Raw genomic sequence first — 14,700 nt, forward strand, 5'->3', positions numbered from 1 at the left:
TATATATTATAAAATTCCTCTCATATTTTAGAGTTCATTCTAGTGTTAATGATGTAGTTTCCTTACTTATATTCTTGAATTTGAGAAGAATGTATTTTTATCAATGTAATTATGCAGTTAAAGGACACAGTAATAAAATTGGCTTATCTGCTAACTTAAAATTATATAGAACTTTAGAGCTACAGGTTGAGCCACTTTCATAACCATTAGTTGTTTATTAAAGACTTGAATGAGTCAAGAAATAGAATAAATTACACTGCTATACTGAACATAAAATAAAATCCAAATATATTTTTACTAAACTATTTTTTAATTATGAAATATTTTAGATTATGAAAAAGTGTCAAGAATAATATAGTCAACTTTTGTGAACCCAACACCCAATTTAAGAGCTAAAGTATCACCCAATACAGTTGAGCTTTCTGGGTACTGTATACCCAAGATATTCAGTATTCTAAATTTGATGTTTATAATTCTTATACATTCACCTGTAGCTAAACAAAAGCTTTTAAACCCCATATAACAAACTATCTGCTGAATCATTTTTAACTGGAACTGAAATTAGGGAGTAAAATAAAAACCTGAGACATCTCACTTTTTGACGTCAAGCAAAATAAAGGGTTTATCTTTGCTATTCTCTTACCTACCTTACTTCCCTGTCCAGTGCTACTCAAAAATTCCTTTTATTTTACCTAGACTTGTCTTCTCACTACTAAATTCGTTTACATTTCCAACATCAATATGTAATATCCATGTAACTGTTTTGGGAATTACACTTTTCTATCTGTCCTGTTAGAAAGATTATTAAACTGCATTGGTCTATACTGGGTTGCTGCATTTGTCTTTTGCAGGATTAGCATGAGGGTATTTTGGAGTCATATTTACTAGTGATATATACTAAAATAGGAAACATACTATAAGAGAAATATATTGCATGAGAAGATTCACCTTCAGCTAGACAAGATGAATCAATAGGCTAAAATCTAACAACATGGGGATCTATAGAAAAAATAAGAAATCTTAGACTCTGTTCTAATAAATCCATTAAATAAGTACATGAAGGGAAAGCCACCATTGAACAGTGCTACATGTTGGGACTTGAGGTTTTAGAGACCATAAAGTGAATCAGTGATACGTGGCTCTCAAAATAGCTAAAATAATAGGCTGCATTAAAAATAAAAAGTATCCAGAACAAGGGAAGTGGTACTGTTGTAGTGACATCACATCTATCACCTCTTGTAATTAGCTTAGGGCTATATAATAATAAATTGCAACTTACAGCAAGCAGAATTACCAGGATCATGGGAGAAATTTGAAACCATATCATATGGAAAATGGTGAAGGCTCTGGTAATACTCAGTGCTGTTGATAACAGTTTAAAAGGTAACTAATTGAGGAGTTATACACAATAAGGATTAAATTTTGGCTCATTGTAAAACATGTTATAAATTCCATAACAAAAATGCAGCCTTGTAAGTTGTAAGTCTTCCTTTCTTAGTGCTAACACAGAACTGAATAGAGGTGTCAATGAAACTGAATAGAGGGTTGATGAAAATTCAAGGTAAAGGATGGGGCTGAGTTATAGCCTCTAAGATCTTTTTCCAACTCTCAGCATCATATAGTTTTGTAAGGCTAATTCATACAGATATTAGTTAAGGAGATAGCTATGCCCCTTCAGGATCTTTCTAGTTTAATTGACAATAGTGACATAAACCTAAAAAATACCATTCTATGTTTAAAAAAGAATAAAGGATGGGGCAAGTCAAAAGAACACAGGAGTGGGCTTCCCTGGTGGCGCAGTGGTTGAGAGTCTGCCTGCCGATGCAGGGGACAAGGGTTTGTGCCCCGGTCTGGGAAGATCCCACATGCTGCGGAGCAGCTAGGCCCATGAGTCATGGCCGCTGAGCCTGCACATCCGGAGCCTGTGCTCCACAACGGGAGAGGCCACAACAGTGAGAGGCCCGCGTACCGGGAAAAAAAAAAAAAAAAATTCCTACAACAGAGTGGGCCCTCAAATATCTACTGAATAAATATCTTTAAAACACTGAAGGGCAAAAGTAGGGAAAACAGCAGAAGACCTGTATTAGAGGCAGATTTCTAACTCTGAAGTCTGTGCAAAAAATATAAGCCTTTTGAAATAAACTTTAAAACAAAAACAAAAGAATATTTTTTAGCTACCTTAATTTTACAAATTCAGTTGCTTTAAAAAAAAACTTGAAAAATTTAAGTGTAACTCGATGACTGACTTTGGAAAGCTTTTGCAATAACCTTACACCAAAGAAAAATTTATTAAAGTACAGATTACTGGTTATTTAAAAATACATGAGAAAAGACAAACATACAAAAGCATTATCATACAACTGATTTCTAAACTCAATACTTTTGAAATACAAAACAATGATCATTACCCCCAAAAGTCAGTTTGAAACAAATTGATTTTTAAGTTGGTATTATAATTCTTTTCACTCAATTTTGCTTACAAATGTTACTAGGTTTTTCAGTTTCGCCACATATACTTTTTTTGACATGTTTATTTCTCAAAGTAGAATATAGTTATTTCTTGCAATTAACGTCAGCAACTATAGAAAGCTTCTCTTAAGTCACAAGGATTCAGTATATACGGTTGCTGCTTTGGAAATAGTTACCATTCTGAGTTATCTATACTAAGACTCACGTATTGACAGGCAAAATGTTAATGGGCAAAGTATGGAGATTGAGAGCAGGATGACTAAGAAAAGATATCTTTTACTGCAGACTTGCTAAAAAAAGACTCCATTATTTACTCTGATAGTATTGCTAGAGAAGCAGTTTCTGCCAGATCACAGGTTGGCTATGTAGTTGTCCATTTTAAATTTCCATCGCTAAAGAATGGCAGACTTCAACAATTAGATTGCTCAACCAAATCAGCAGACCTTTAAGCTACCATATACTTTAATTACGAGAAATAAATTATTTTCTTAATTAGGTTAGCAGCCTTGTATCTGGAAAGGCAGCAAAACCCACTTTGTTCCAAAATTAGAAGGCCGACTCAGAGGCTGCTTCTAAGGTGCCTAACTATCTTCTATCATCAATCAGTCGTGAAGGTGGACCTTCATGAACTCAGTAACTTAATAAATGTAAAAATGAACTCATCTAATCAACACAATGTTGAGCCTGCAAAACCAAAAAAGTACATTCATAAGGTAGGAATTGGTTTGTATAAAACAAGAGGATATATATCCTCTTATATAACACAAAAGGAATATGCATGGTAATAAAAACAATCTATAATAAACTTGCAAAGAAATGATTCTGGTTTACATGTAACTCTGCTTAAACTGACCATGACTGAATGATTAAACATTTTCTTCTCTTAACATAATGCCCATTCATTATAAGCTAAGCTGGACTTAGTTTCTTATAAATCTCTTATTTCCTTGGATTTATCTACTACACCTTTACTTTATAGCCATTTAACTTATAAGCTGGGCCTGCCCAGCCTGCCTCTGAAGCCTCTCTACAGAAGGGTACCAGATGCATTTAACAAAGGCATCTTCTCATAAGAATCTGCACTTCAAAACAGCAATATGAAGAACCAGCAATTGGCTCTCCAATGTAGCTACCTCTCATTTCACATTATCACAGAAACAGTGCAGTTTAGTAACCATTCCTTCCTTACAGAAAACTCAGTAGCTGTAAAAATTTTTGTTGTTTCAAAACACATTTCAATACTTATTAATTCCAAAGATCCGAACACCATGTAGCTGTGGCATTTTGGGAATTAGCACACTCAGGAGAGAAGCTGTGTTTAAGATGAAGTGAGTTGGATCATACTTCGTATAGAAACTTGCCAGAAAATATCTGTAGAAATAAAAGTTAAGAATATATATATAACATCTAAAAGTGAAATTACTTAGAATTTTTAAAATATTTAAAGGTAGGAAAAAGGCCACTGAAACATAAATACCTAAAAGCAGAACCATTTCTTTGAGCACTAAAACAAGAGCAAAAGTTTTAGTTTGGGGGCCTAAATTAATTTTATTTGGGATTTAAACATTTGTTTAATGGAGGCATATATGCACATTTTGCTTTTCTGCAATCGTGTTAAATGTATTTAATGCAAGACAGTTACTATAGTCTTTAACGTAGAAGGCTTTCAAACTAGGGGTCATGTGCTTCCTGAAACTTCAGGTGTAGTTTTGTATCTATGTGTATATATCTGAAGAGAAAGTCCAGATTCAAAGCATCCATCATATTCTCAAACGGTTTTGTGACCCACCAAAAGGTTAAAAACTACTGCTGTAAAGCTGTGAAAAATGGGTGTTAGTGCATTAGTAGAGTTTAGCATCTTTGAAAGAAAACAAATACTTGACTGCCCTTTTGATGTTCTCATTTCCATACTGAAGTTAACAGGTATATAACCAGTATAACGGGAAACTTGAGAGACACTATTGTAAAATTCCAGCTGTTTTGCTATAACCGAACATATGTATATATATATTCAAAGACATCCAATATCCGAGACTTTGTTTTAAGAAGCCTAAGCCACCTTTAAGACCACAGATCATCGAGTCAGAATGCCTAGTTTGACCCAAGGGTACATCAAAATGAAGACACATCATGAGGCCACTAAAAGAGTATCCTAAAACATCATACCTTACTTGATGATAACTAAGAAGTTACTATGCACAAGGGTGTTTGTCTAATTAGTACTTTTAGAGTACACAGAAAAGTATTTTAATAGTGTTTCCTCTAAAGGAGTGATAAATATCTTGTGTAATATGGTTAGAAAAGAACAGCTATTTTCCAAGTACAACTAAAAACATCAGAGAGCTGTACACATTATTTTCAGAACCATCTAAATTGAGAAATTCTATACTCTTCCACCTGTTTCACAAACTATAGTCAGAAAATTCATTCTTGAGAATAAACCATATTCCTCAATCCTTACTTTAAATCCTGTCTTCCTGCTTTCATATACTTGAAGACTGTTCATACTTCCTTAACTGAACAATATAGGATACCATTTACATTCAGTAAGCTCATTTAATTTCTCATCATCATTACAGGTTTAATCTGTAATCTGATATGTTAGAAATAATAAATCTTCTTGGAATGGCTTCTCCTCCTCATAGCATATGTCTCCTTTATGTCTTTTAATAAAAACTGATTGTGTGTGTGGATCATATGAAAATTACTTGACTCTTACAAAAACCTACACAACCCTCCAAGGGGATGCAAAACCCAGGTAGGAATCAGTGTGGTAGCATTTATCTGCCAAAGGGTATACTAGAAAGAGACCTGTATTAGAAGCTAGAAGTTTAGGGTTTAACCTGGGCTATTGATTCCAACTAGCTACAAGATCTGGATGAAGATGATGCATTTGAATCTGTTTATCTAAAAACCTGGGATAATATTACTCATCCTACCTACCTGACAAATGATCAAATAAGAAAATGTAAATGCACTCTGAAAAATATCAATGCTACACAGATGGCTTTAATGCTGTTTCCTCAGTTATATAAGGAATTTAATCACAGAATATTTAAAATCATACCTGTTGGTCAAAAGTACACTTTTAAGAAATATGGGTGTTGTACACAGGTACCTCTTAGTTAGGCTTTTAAGTGATAGCCTTTTAAGTGATATCACCTTTTTTGTGATAGCTTCTATTGAAAATTCAGCATATGTCAGGCTTTTTACATGTGCAGTTGACCCTTGAACAATGAGGGTTTGAACTGCACAGGTCCACTTACAGATGGATATTTTTCAATAGTAAATACCACAGTACTACATGATCCACAGTTACTACACAATCCGCAGTTAGTTGAATCCGAGGATGTGGAAATGGGGATACAGAAGGCTGACTATGTAAATTATACTTGGATTTTTAACTGCACAGAGGGCGGGTGCCTATAACCCCCACATTGTTCAAGGGTTAACTGTATTATAATGCAATCCTAAACATTTTATAGATGAGGAAACTGAGACTTTCAATAATATGGCCAAAAGTCACATAGCTAGAGAGTAGTAGAGCTAAAATACAAATTTAGGGCTGTTTGAATAACCATTATTCTTGTTATTGCATTAATCTTTGTTAGGCCATACAAATAATTTTTCTTTTGACATGAATTTTATGTGGGACTAAAACAATTAAAAACTTAAAAAATTTCCTCCCAAGTGCTATAAATATAAGGAAAAAGAAATCTACCACTTTATGATTACTTTATTCTTTTCATTTGAAAATGTCTTCCCTAACTTAAACACCTGTCTAAAACCTACCCTAAGTCCTAGTTTAAGGAATTCTAATGCCTCCAAGAAGTCTTTCCAGCTGCTGCAGACTGTACTGATTCTATAATGGATATATAAATCTATGTCTATATCTATATATATATAGAGAGATATATCTATATATATGTATCTCCTTTGTGGTATCGAGTGTTTGATTAGGATATATGCGAAACATCCATTATATGAAAGCAACTGAGTGTGGAATTCAAAGCAATCTATGTACTTATAAATTCTTTGCAGAAATAAACATAATAATAGAGAAATAATACAAAGTGACAATAAATAAGGGATATATAACAACTGCTATGGATTTCAAAGCAGAGCATTATCACTGAAGGCTGGTTGCTAAGGAAAAGACCTCACTGGTAAGGTCACAATTTAAATCTTGAAAGAAAAATAAGACAGATAAATTAAGAAAGGAGAAGGCATTTCAGGTGGGAAAATGACTTGAACAAAGGCATAGAACTAGGACTATACATGAAGTATTTAAGAAATGCTGCTTAGAAGAGTGTGACCAGGTAGGAGTTGGGTGAGGGTAAAATAGTCACATAAAGGAAAAATGAGGTAGGAACCATTTTGTGGAGGACCCTGAATATCAGGTAATAGGAGGAAATTACATGCCATATATAAGGTTAGATGTTTTACAGATAGGTATTATCTCATTTATTTCTTACAGCATCAGATTGCGTTAGGTACCATTGGCTAGAATTTTATTTATGAGCAAACCAAGCAGGCTGAGTGATAGGTACAGGATTCAGCCAGGGTCTGTCCTACAATGAAAGCCTAATCTCTCTTTTCTCTAAACCATACTGTCTCTCCCAAGGAGTCGGAACATCCAGATGTGGCAGGTGGTCAATGAAATTCATCTGAAATCATCCAAATCCTTGTTTATGGAGATTAATCTGATAGTAGAATACAGAACAAGACTATGTGTTTAGTATTCTTGCAAGCAGCTTAAAGACATGAACTAGAATATATTTAACTTGTATTCTAGAATGTCTTGTCATACTGATAAACATGTAAGGTTGTCTCCATATATATTTGACTGAATTGAAAACTGGTTTATTACCAGCTTGTTAAAAATTTTGCCTGTATTTTATAATCTCTATGAAGTAGCAATTTACTGATACAGGTTTTCAACAAAATATTCTGTTTCTATTTCAAATTTAATCTAATAAAAGGATGGCTTCCTCTCATCCAATCCTCCTCATACCTGAAAATTTCCACCACTTACAGAATTATTGGAGAAATTGTGAAAAACTTCCGTGAAGATGTAAACTGTACTCCATAGTCCAGTTGTTCCCAATGAGTTAGGAGCCTCGCTTTACCCTGGTCAGGAGTTTCAAATGGTGTTCCTTTTACTGCATGCAAAAATACATACATCCCCTGGAAAACAAGCAAGGGGGTATATAATAAATATCAAATACAAAATTAGTATTTGCCAGTTAGCATTAAGACAGTTGCAGACTGTGACAGAGAGCGTGATTAACTTGACAGCTCAAGTTTTAAGATTTCATATTGTGAAAGACTGGCCGGTTTCTTCAGAGTAAAACAAAACTTCCAGGGGCTTACATGCAAATATTATTTGCTGAAAACCACTCTAAGTCAACTAAAAGTAACCTGTTTTCATCTCCTATTAAATTGAAAAGAAACGAAAAGTACCATCAGGGTAGCTTTGCATCATTACATTTAGATTTTCTAACACATTTCCTGTTGGGAGATAGAATTACCTTTTCTCCAATGTGTAGGAAAGTTTAGAGTGTCATATTAGTAAATCTGATGATACTTATAAAATGATAAAAACATACAAGTTGGAAAATAATAATAAACAAAATCTCTGTATCGGGGAAAATTGTTTTGAAAATATTTAATATTAGGACTGTTTTTGTCTCAATAGTTCTTTTCCAAAGCAACAAAGATGGTTTGATGTAGTAAGTATAATGTTCAACACAATTTACTTTTAAAATCACCACTGTACCTCAATAGTGTCTTTTGAAGTTAGTTTTTAAAAATCAAAGTAAAAAACATTACTAAAAGCCATTCTGTCCAGCGATACGTTTAAGCATCTAATTTTGTGGTTAATTAGGGGAAAAAAACCAATGTATACTAGATGTGGTTTACTTGAGATGCCCATTTAGATTGATAGTTAATGCTTCATTGCAGGATCACTGTCTGAGGCACTGGTAACAGAATAAAGCCTATATATGGTCATGAAACAGCTTTACTTATTAAAGTCATGATGTGATATCATTTTTTTTACTTCAACTTTTAATAAATATATGAAAAAAATAGAAATATTAGTGATTTGAAATTTTACATTATTCTACTAGGTTAAGAGAGCCCTTCTTTTCAAAGTTTAGTCTGTCTGCTTCCTAGTTATTCCATTAGGCAATTTAGAAGTTGTTTACCTACAGTAACACTTAAGCAACAGAGGAATGGATTCATGTTCAATTGGATATAACTCTACAAACATTTAATAAGTGGCTAATATGTACAGGACACAGGACCTATATGCATATATGAAATTGAACAAGACATGTCCAATGCCTTGAAAAAGTTCAATCTTCTAAGAGATGGTAAGAAAAAAAAAAAGATATGCATAAACAACTACAATGTAGGGCAGAAATTACTATCAAAGGTACAATCAAAGTACTCAGGAAATGCAGAGGAGGGAAAGGTTCCTTGTTGCTGAGGCTAAAGCCTTGATGGTTCCTTGTCACCTACCTCAGTCTTGAAGGTTCAGCTCAAATGATAACTCCTTAGTGAAGCCCTTCTCATTAGCAATAATTAACCTGTTGCCTATGTACATATATATAATTTTATTGAAAAGACTTTTACTATAGCACAACATATTGTCTTAAAGTTGTTTACATAATGTTTGTTTTCCCATTAGCCTGACTACCTCAGGAACAAGGGCTCATACAAAGCAAGTATTAGATATTAAGCCAAGATGACATTAAGCCAAGGAATGTTTATTGTGTAAGCACAAGAAACCATTTTCACATGGGTTTTAAAAGAGACTATGAAACAGAAATTGTATGCTTTCAAATTCTCAGGAGAATGTGACCCAAAAAAGTTAAGAATCTCTACTCTAGACCATACATGTGTTAGAATTATCAAAGAGAAAGAAGAACAGTCCTCTAATTATTTACTTCAAACCACATACACTCACCAGTGTTCAGAATATAATATTCAAATAGTTTATGTATTCTTTTTAATGAGTAAGAATAAAATCTTATCTAACCATTTATCTTCTACTCCATTTTTATTTTTAATAGTTTTTCTATAAAATTTTAGTGATGGATGATTTATACCCACATTAAAAGAATTAGGGAAAAAAGTATATATAGCTCATAGTTAGCCCTTAACAAATATTTACTGGCTCAAAATGAAGAGAATTCTCTTTCATTTTAAAAGCTAGGATAAGAATTTTGTGAAGTATTAAAACTTCTAAGAGTGAACTGTAGCACTGAGTAAAAACAATTGCTGTAGGTTTCTACTATATGGTTCAGAAAGACAGAGACCATGTTTTTTCTTTTTTCCTATATTTGGTCTATTTTCCCATGTTTAAAAGCATGCAGTATGTATTTCACATTTTTAATTGGTTTAATGTAGGCTAACTTCAAAAGAAATTTACATTTGGCATCATGTAATTGCCACATCTATGGCTGGTTAGTCAGGTTTTTAGTGGAGGACTAAGAAGTCAGAAGTTTGCTTCCCTACTTGTTCTCATTTCCTGTCCTTTGTCCATGGCCATATACTGTGCCTCAGTCTCAGTCAACCAACTGAAAACATGAAGGGAGGAGATGACTTCTAAAGTACATTTAATACATGTGCCACTGGAGAAGGGAAAATTATGTGAGAACAGACTAATTTATTCAGCAAACATTTAAATAGGTCTTTAGAGATAAACACAAAAGAAAGATAAACTGCTAATTATAAAAGGATAATAAATTCATGAAAAAAATGCAGCATGGGACTTTTGTAGCTTCCTAGAAGAGGTGACACTTGAGTAGTTTTCCTGGAGAAACAGGAATTAGCCAGGCAGAGTAGGAAGGAGGAAGAGGTATTAAAATAGTGGAAGAAGAGCCTAAGCCAAAGCAAAGAGGTGAGAGAAGACGATTTTCATTATTGTAGAGCACAGCTTGTGTTTGGAGAGATGTTAAGATTGGGTCTCTTTCTTGCCTCTGTAGTATTATCAACTGGTCTTGTATGCCACACAAAGAACTTGGCATTTTACTATGAATGTAACAAGGAATCACTGAAGGACTTAAGAGTGTGACCTGAACAAACATGAATTTCAAAAATATCACCCTGCCAAATTGGAATGAAGGAAAGTAGAGTAGAGAAGCGTCAAAGAGACCACTTGATCTACTGGTGTAATCTACCTGAGGGGAAAGAAGAGCATGAAATTATAGCAATGCCCATAAGGATCAAGTTGAAGACAGTAAAGCAGTAGAATAGACAAGGCTTTGACTAAATGGATGTGGAATATAAAGGAAAAAGAGTTACCCTAAGTCTAGGGTGACTATATATACTAGCTTGCCATGGGTGGTCCTGATTTACACTTACTCTCTTGGAGTAGTTATTACTAGAGCTCTCTTTTACTCTCAAAACAGTCTCTGTTTGGATAATACATTATATTAATCACTTTACCTCTGACATTCAGCTGTGTGGCTTGGCTTACTGGGCAGATAGTGGTACCTTTAGATTAGATTAGGAACAAAATCCAGGAACAGATTGTGGTGGGTGGTAAGGGATATATCAGGAATGAATTCAATTTATACTTGTTTGGTTTAAGGTGCAAGGTGATCTGGCAATATTAATATGGTCATCATCATTTAACAGGTAGAAACTGAAAATACAGATAGATGAAGTAACCTAGATAAAATATATATCATAAGAAGAGATGAAGAAAAGAACCTTGAGGGCTTCTCTGGTGGCGCAGTGGTTGAGAGTCTGCCTGCTGATGCAGGGGACAAGGGTTCGTGCCCCGGTCCGGGAAGATCCCACATGCCACGGAGCGGCTAGGCCCGTGAGCCATGGCCGCCGAGCCTGCGCTTCCGGAGCCTGTGCTCCGCAACGGGAGAGGCCACAACAGTGAGAGGCCCGTGTACCACCAAAAAAAAAAAAAAAAAAAAAAAAAAAGAACCTTGACAACAGCAATATTTAAGAGAGGAAAAGAGAAAACTGTGCAAGAGGAAATAGTAAAGGAAAGATCAGAAATATATCTAGGAAAAAGCAATCCCATGGAAGCCAAAGGAAAAGAATTCCAATAAAAGGGATATGATTAGTGTCAAATATTTCAGAGAAGTCACTATTTAAAAACAGTGTTTTTAAACACTTCCTTCCAAAGTCTATCACATAAAATGGACTAAAGGGACATTCACTGATCTCTACCACATCATCTTTGTCATCCTCCAGTCAACTTCAAATGCTTTCCAGAAGATATAAATAATATCAATTTTTTAAAAACCTATTTCTCCTACATTTTTCTGTCTTAAAGTTCTAAGCTCTTCATTTTGGTTAGATCTTTAAACAAATATATAGTTAATCTGGATTCAATTAAAAGTCTCAATTAAGCAGATTTCTCCCCTTTCATTCTACTTTAATAGGCTGTTAAAGACAAGAAAAGTCACTATCATGTTTTGTTTTGTTTTGTTTTTAAACAGGCAATTTCCAGGGCTGCATAATATGGTCAGTAGAGTCAATCTAACCTCTGGTACTTTGTAGAGCTATCATATAATACAAAAGAGCAATAGTCAACAGGAAGAATCTAAGGCACCATAAGTTTCTGAATCATATAAGGTATGATTAAGCTCAAAATTTCTGTACTGAAATAGAAAAGTATATATATACAATTTAGAAAGGATTTAAGCCAAAGATGTTCATTAGACTCCAGTTAACCAAAAAACACAATTACTTCCTCTGATACATTTTGGTTAATCAATATATTATAGTGGCCTGAATTACAGTGTCTTATAATTTTTGCTAAAATGCCCTACTTTTTTTCAGATTTTACAAAACCAACAGGAGAAAAAAATGTCTTACTTACAAATAGGGTCCAATGTTTAAATATAAAGTGATAGGAAAAATATAATCTTATTCCAGGTAAGAATTCTTCAAAATTGTCATATATACTAAAAATCACTGAACTGTACACTTTAAATGGGTGAATTTTATATCTCAATCAAACTGTTTAAAAAAACTGAGTCATGTGTTTTTCTTCTTTGTAACATAAAACTTTAAGCTTTTTAAAAAACTGTGTTTAAATACACTAACATAACATGGACCATTTAGCCACTCTTAAGCTGACAGTTCATAGTATTCAGTGCATTCACAATGTTACACAACCATCACCACCATCCATCTCCACAACTCTTTTCGTCTTGCAAAACAGTACCTTCCCATTGCTGCCTTGCCCAGTCTCTGTAAAACCATTAAACCTTAAGTGTTCAGTATAAGGTGAAATTCTTACCAGATTATGTATAACATTTGTTAAGGTCCAGGCAACAGGAACACTGAAGAAGGGAATACTGAGTAAAACGATATGAAGCAAGCCAACTCCCAAAGCATATGTCAGCCACATACCCCGGCTGTTCATTACACGGGTATTTGGATTCACCTCACTGTGGGCAACTCCAACATTCATGTTTGCGCTGTAGGAAAGCAATGGGATGAATCAACACTGATATAACTGGAAATCTAAATATTCCTAATTCTGACATGACAAAATAAGTGTTACTGGGATTATTTTTTTACCTCATCATTCTGAAATAGAACAAACAGACCCTCCAAAATATGCTACTTGCAGATGCTGACGAGGGCAGTAAATAATTCTTAACATCTAACTCCCCAGTAAGACAAGCAAGACTTATTTTTATGCTTCTTGTTGAAAAAATAAACAGTTAAAATGCCTTTCCTAAAGCTTGTCTTCAAGCATGTTTGTTTTACTAAATGAAGTAATGGGCAGGAAAACGCAAACTGAAAGAGAAAACCTACATTTTCTTAAGAGTGTAAAGTGAAAACTCAGGAGGTAAATTTACCAACAGAATAATATATTAAAAAGCAAAGCTGACCGAACCAGTCTGTTCTGAGTAGCCAGACTTACATTTAATGTAGTGAGTGTTGTGTCCATAAAGAGTGGTCAGAGTTCAAATCACTCCTTTATGAGTACTGAAGCTGCGAAGAACATAATGAGGTGGAAATTTTACATGGTCAAGGGATAAGGTTTGTTTCTCAACCTAGTGATACAATTAGGTTTAAACAAGGAGTCTTTCTTCTGCGTATTTTAACTCTAGTCACCTTCCCTAAAACTTTGGTTTTCTCTCATTCTTTCCTTCCTTCTTCCCCTCCCTCCCTTCTTCCTTTCTTTCTGAGATTGGGGGTGGGGGGAGCAGAGCATATATTTCGAACAGCTCTGATTTAAAAATATATAAACACTTTCTATTACAGAGTTGGCCCTGAGAGAGGAATTTCTCCGAACCCCGTCCATCAAGTGTTCCGGAGTACAATGGCCCTTCTCCCTCCAAAAATCTATAGGCTTACGGTGATGAAAGTTGGTTGCACTGAAACAAAGCAAAAGCCTCAGATTTAAATGTGTAAAAAGTCCCTCCAATCCAAACATCCACCGTGCATGTTACATTCTTTTTATACGCTATAAGTTATACTTAGAACGTGCCTCCACTCAAGATGCCTTTCCCATTTTCGACAGGATAGAAAAAAAAAAAAAAGCTCGAAAGTAGGCTTAAAATTTACATCTGAGCTGGAAGGCAAAGACTGACTCTATCCCAGGCCAGAAAACCTTTCCACGGAGTCTGCCACGCCACTTCAGGACTGGCAAACAATGACTTCAGAGAGCGAAGAGCCTCTCGGCTCTGCCCTCGCGACGCCGGGCGACCCACAGCGACGCCCCCTCCCCCCCGCTGCCATCACCGGCAGCCTTCCCCGGCGGCCGGAGCTCCCAGCTACTGGAAGCTCAGCAAAAGCCGCCGCTGCTGTGGCCACAGTGCCCCCCGCCCCACCCCTTTCTTCTCGGAGCTGCACATCCCGTCAGGGCCAGGACGCGACGACGGGGATTTGGGGGGCAAGCCTTGGGGGCCACTTGGCCCGCACGTCCTGACAGGGCGCCGCGGACGGAGCAGGAGTCCACTCTTTCCCTTCAAGCCAACCCGGGCCCGCCAGCAGCTCCCCACTGCCCGGGCAGCAGCACAGTCCCGGCGGCCGTTCGTGCCCACTCACCCGCCGCCCCACTGCCGGCGGCTGGCTCGGAGCAGTATCAGCTCCGCTGTGGCTGCAGTGCCGACGGCTGCGCCTCCTCAGGCAGAACGCGAGTGGTCAGCCGCGGCGCGGCGCGGCGCAGCTTGCGGAAGCTTTCAGGGCGGAACGCGCTGCCAGGGCATTGGCTGAGGACGGCGCCAATCACACGTT

General features: G+C 35.9%; 1 protein-coding gene across 2 annotated transcripts; it reads right to left on the bottom strand.

Moving 5' to 3' along the window:
- Positions 1 to 222: 222 nt before the first annotated feature.
- On the bottom strand, positions 223 to 14,620 carry ORMDL1 (ORMDL sphingolipid biosynthesis regulator 1). Of its 2 annotated transcripts, XM_079924447.1 has the most exons (5): positions 14,512 to 14,620; positions 13,382 to 13,452; positions 12,749 to 12,929; positions 7,505 to 7,656; positions 223 to 3,840 (listed from the first exon to the last, which is right to left on the bottom strand). In XM_079924447.1, exons 3-5 carry the CDS (start codon positions 12,920 to 12,922, stop codon positions 3,705 to 3,707), a joined length of 462 nt encoding a protein of 153 aa, XP_079780573.1. In that variant the 5' UTR covers positions 12,923 to 12,929; positions 13,382 to 13,452; positions 14,512 to 14,620; the 3' UTR covers positions 223 to 3,704. The 2 variants fall into 2 exon arrangements, with proteins under 2 accessions (XP_079780573.1, XP_079780574.1); XM_079924448.1 differs by lacking the exon at positions 13,382 to 13,452.
- Between the last annotated feature and the right edge of the window lie 80 nt (positions 14,621 to 14,700).

Source organism: Stenella coeruleoalba, assembly GCF_951394435.1.
Source record: "Stenella coeruleoalba genome assembly, chromosome: 6".
Lineage (NCBI taxonomy): Eukaryota > Metazoa > Chordata > Mammalia > Artiodactyla > Delphinidae > Stenella > Stenella coeruleoalba.

Excerpts from the sequence above, each read along its gene's own strand:
- ORMDL1 (XM_079924448.1), bottom strand. The coding sequence starts at position 12,922 with ATGAATGTTGGAGTTGCCCACAGTGAGGTGAATCCAAATACCCGTGTA. Across the intron at positions 7,657-12,748 it reads CAAATGTTATACATAATCTG|GGGATGTATGTATTTTTGCA; the intron begins GTAAGAATTTCA and ends CTTGTTTTCCAG. Across the intron at positions 3,841-7,504 it reads ACAATTTCTCCAATAATTCT|ATATTTTCTGGCAAGTTTCT; the intron begins GTAAGTGGTGGA and ends TTATTTCTACAG.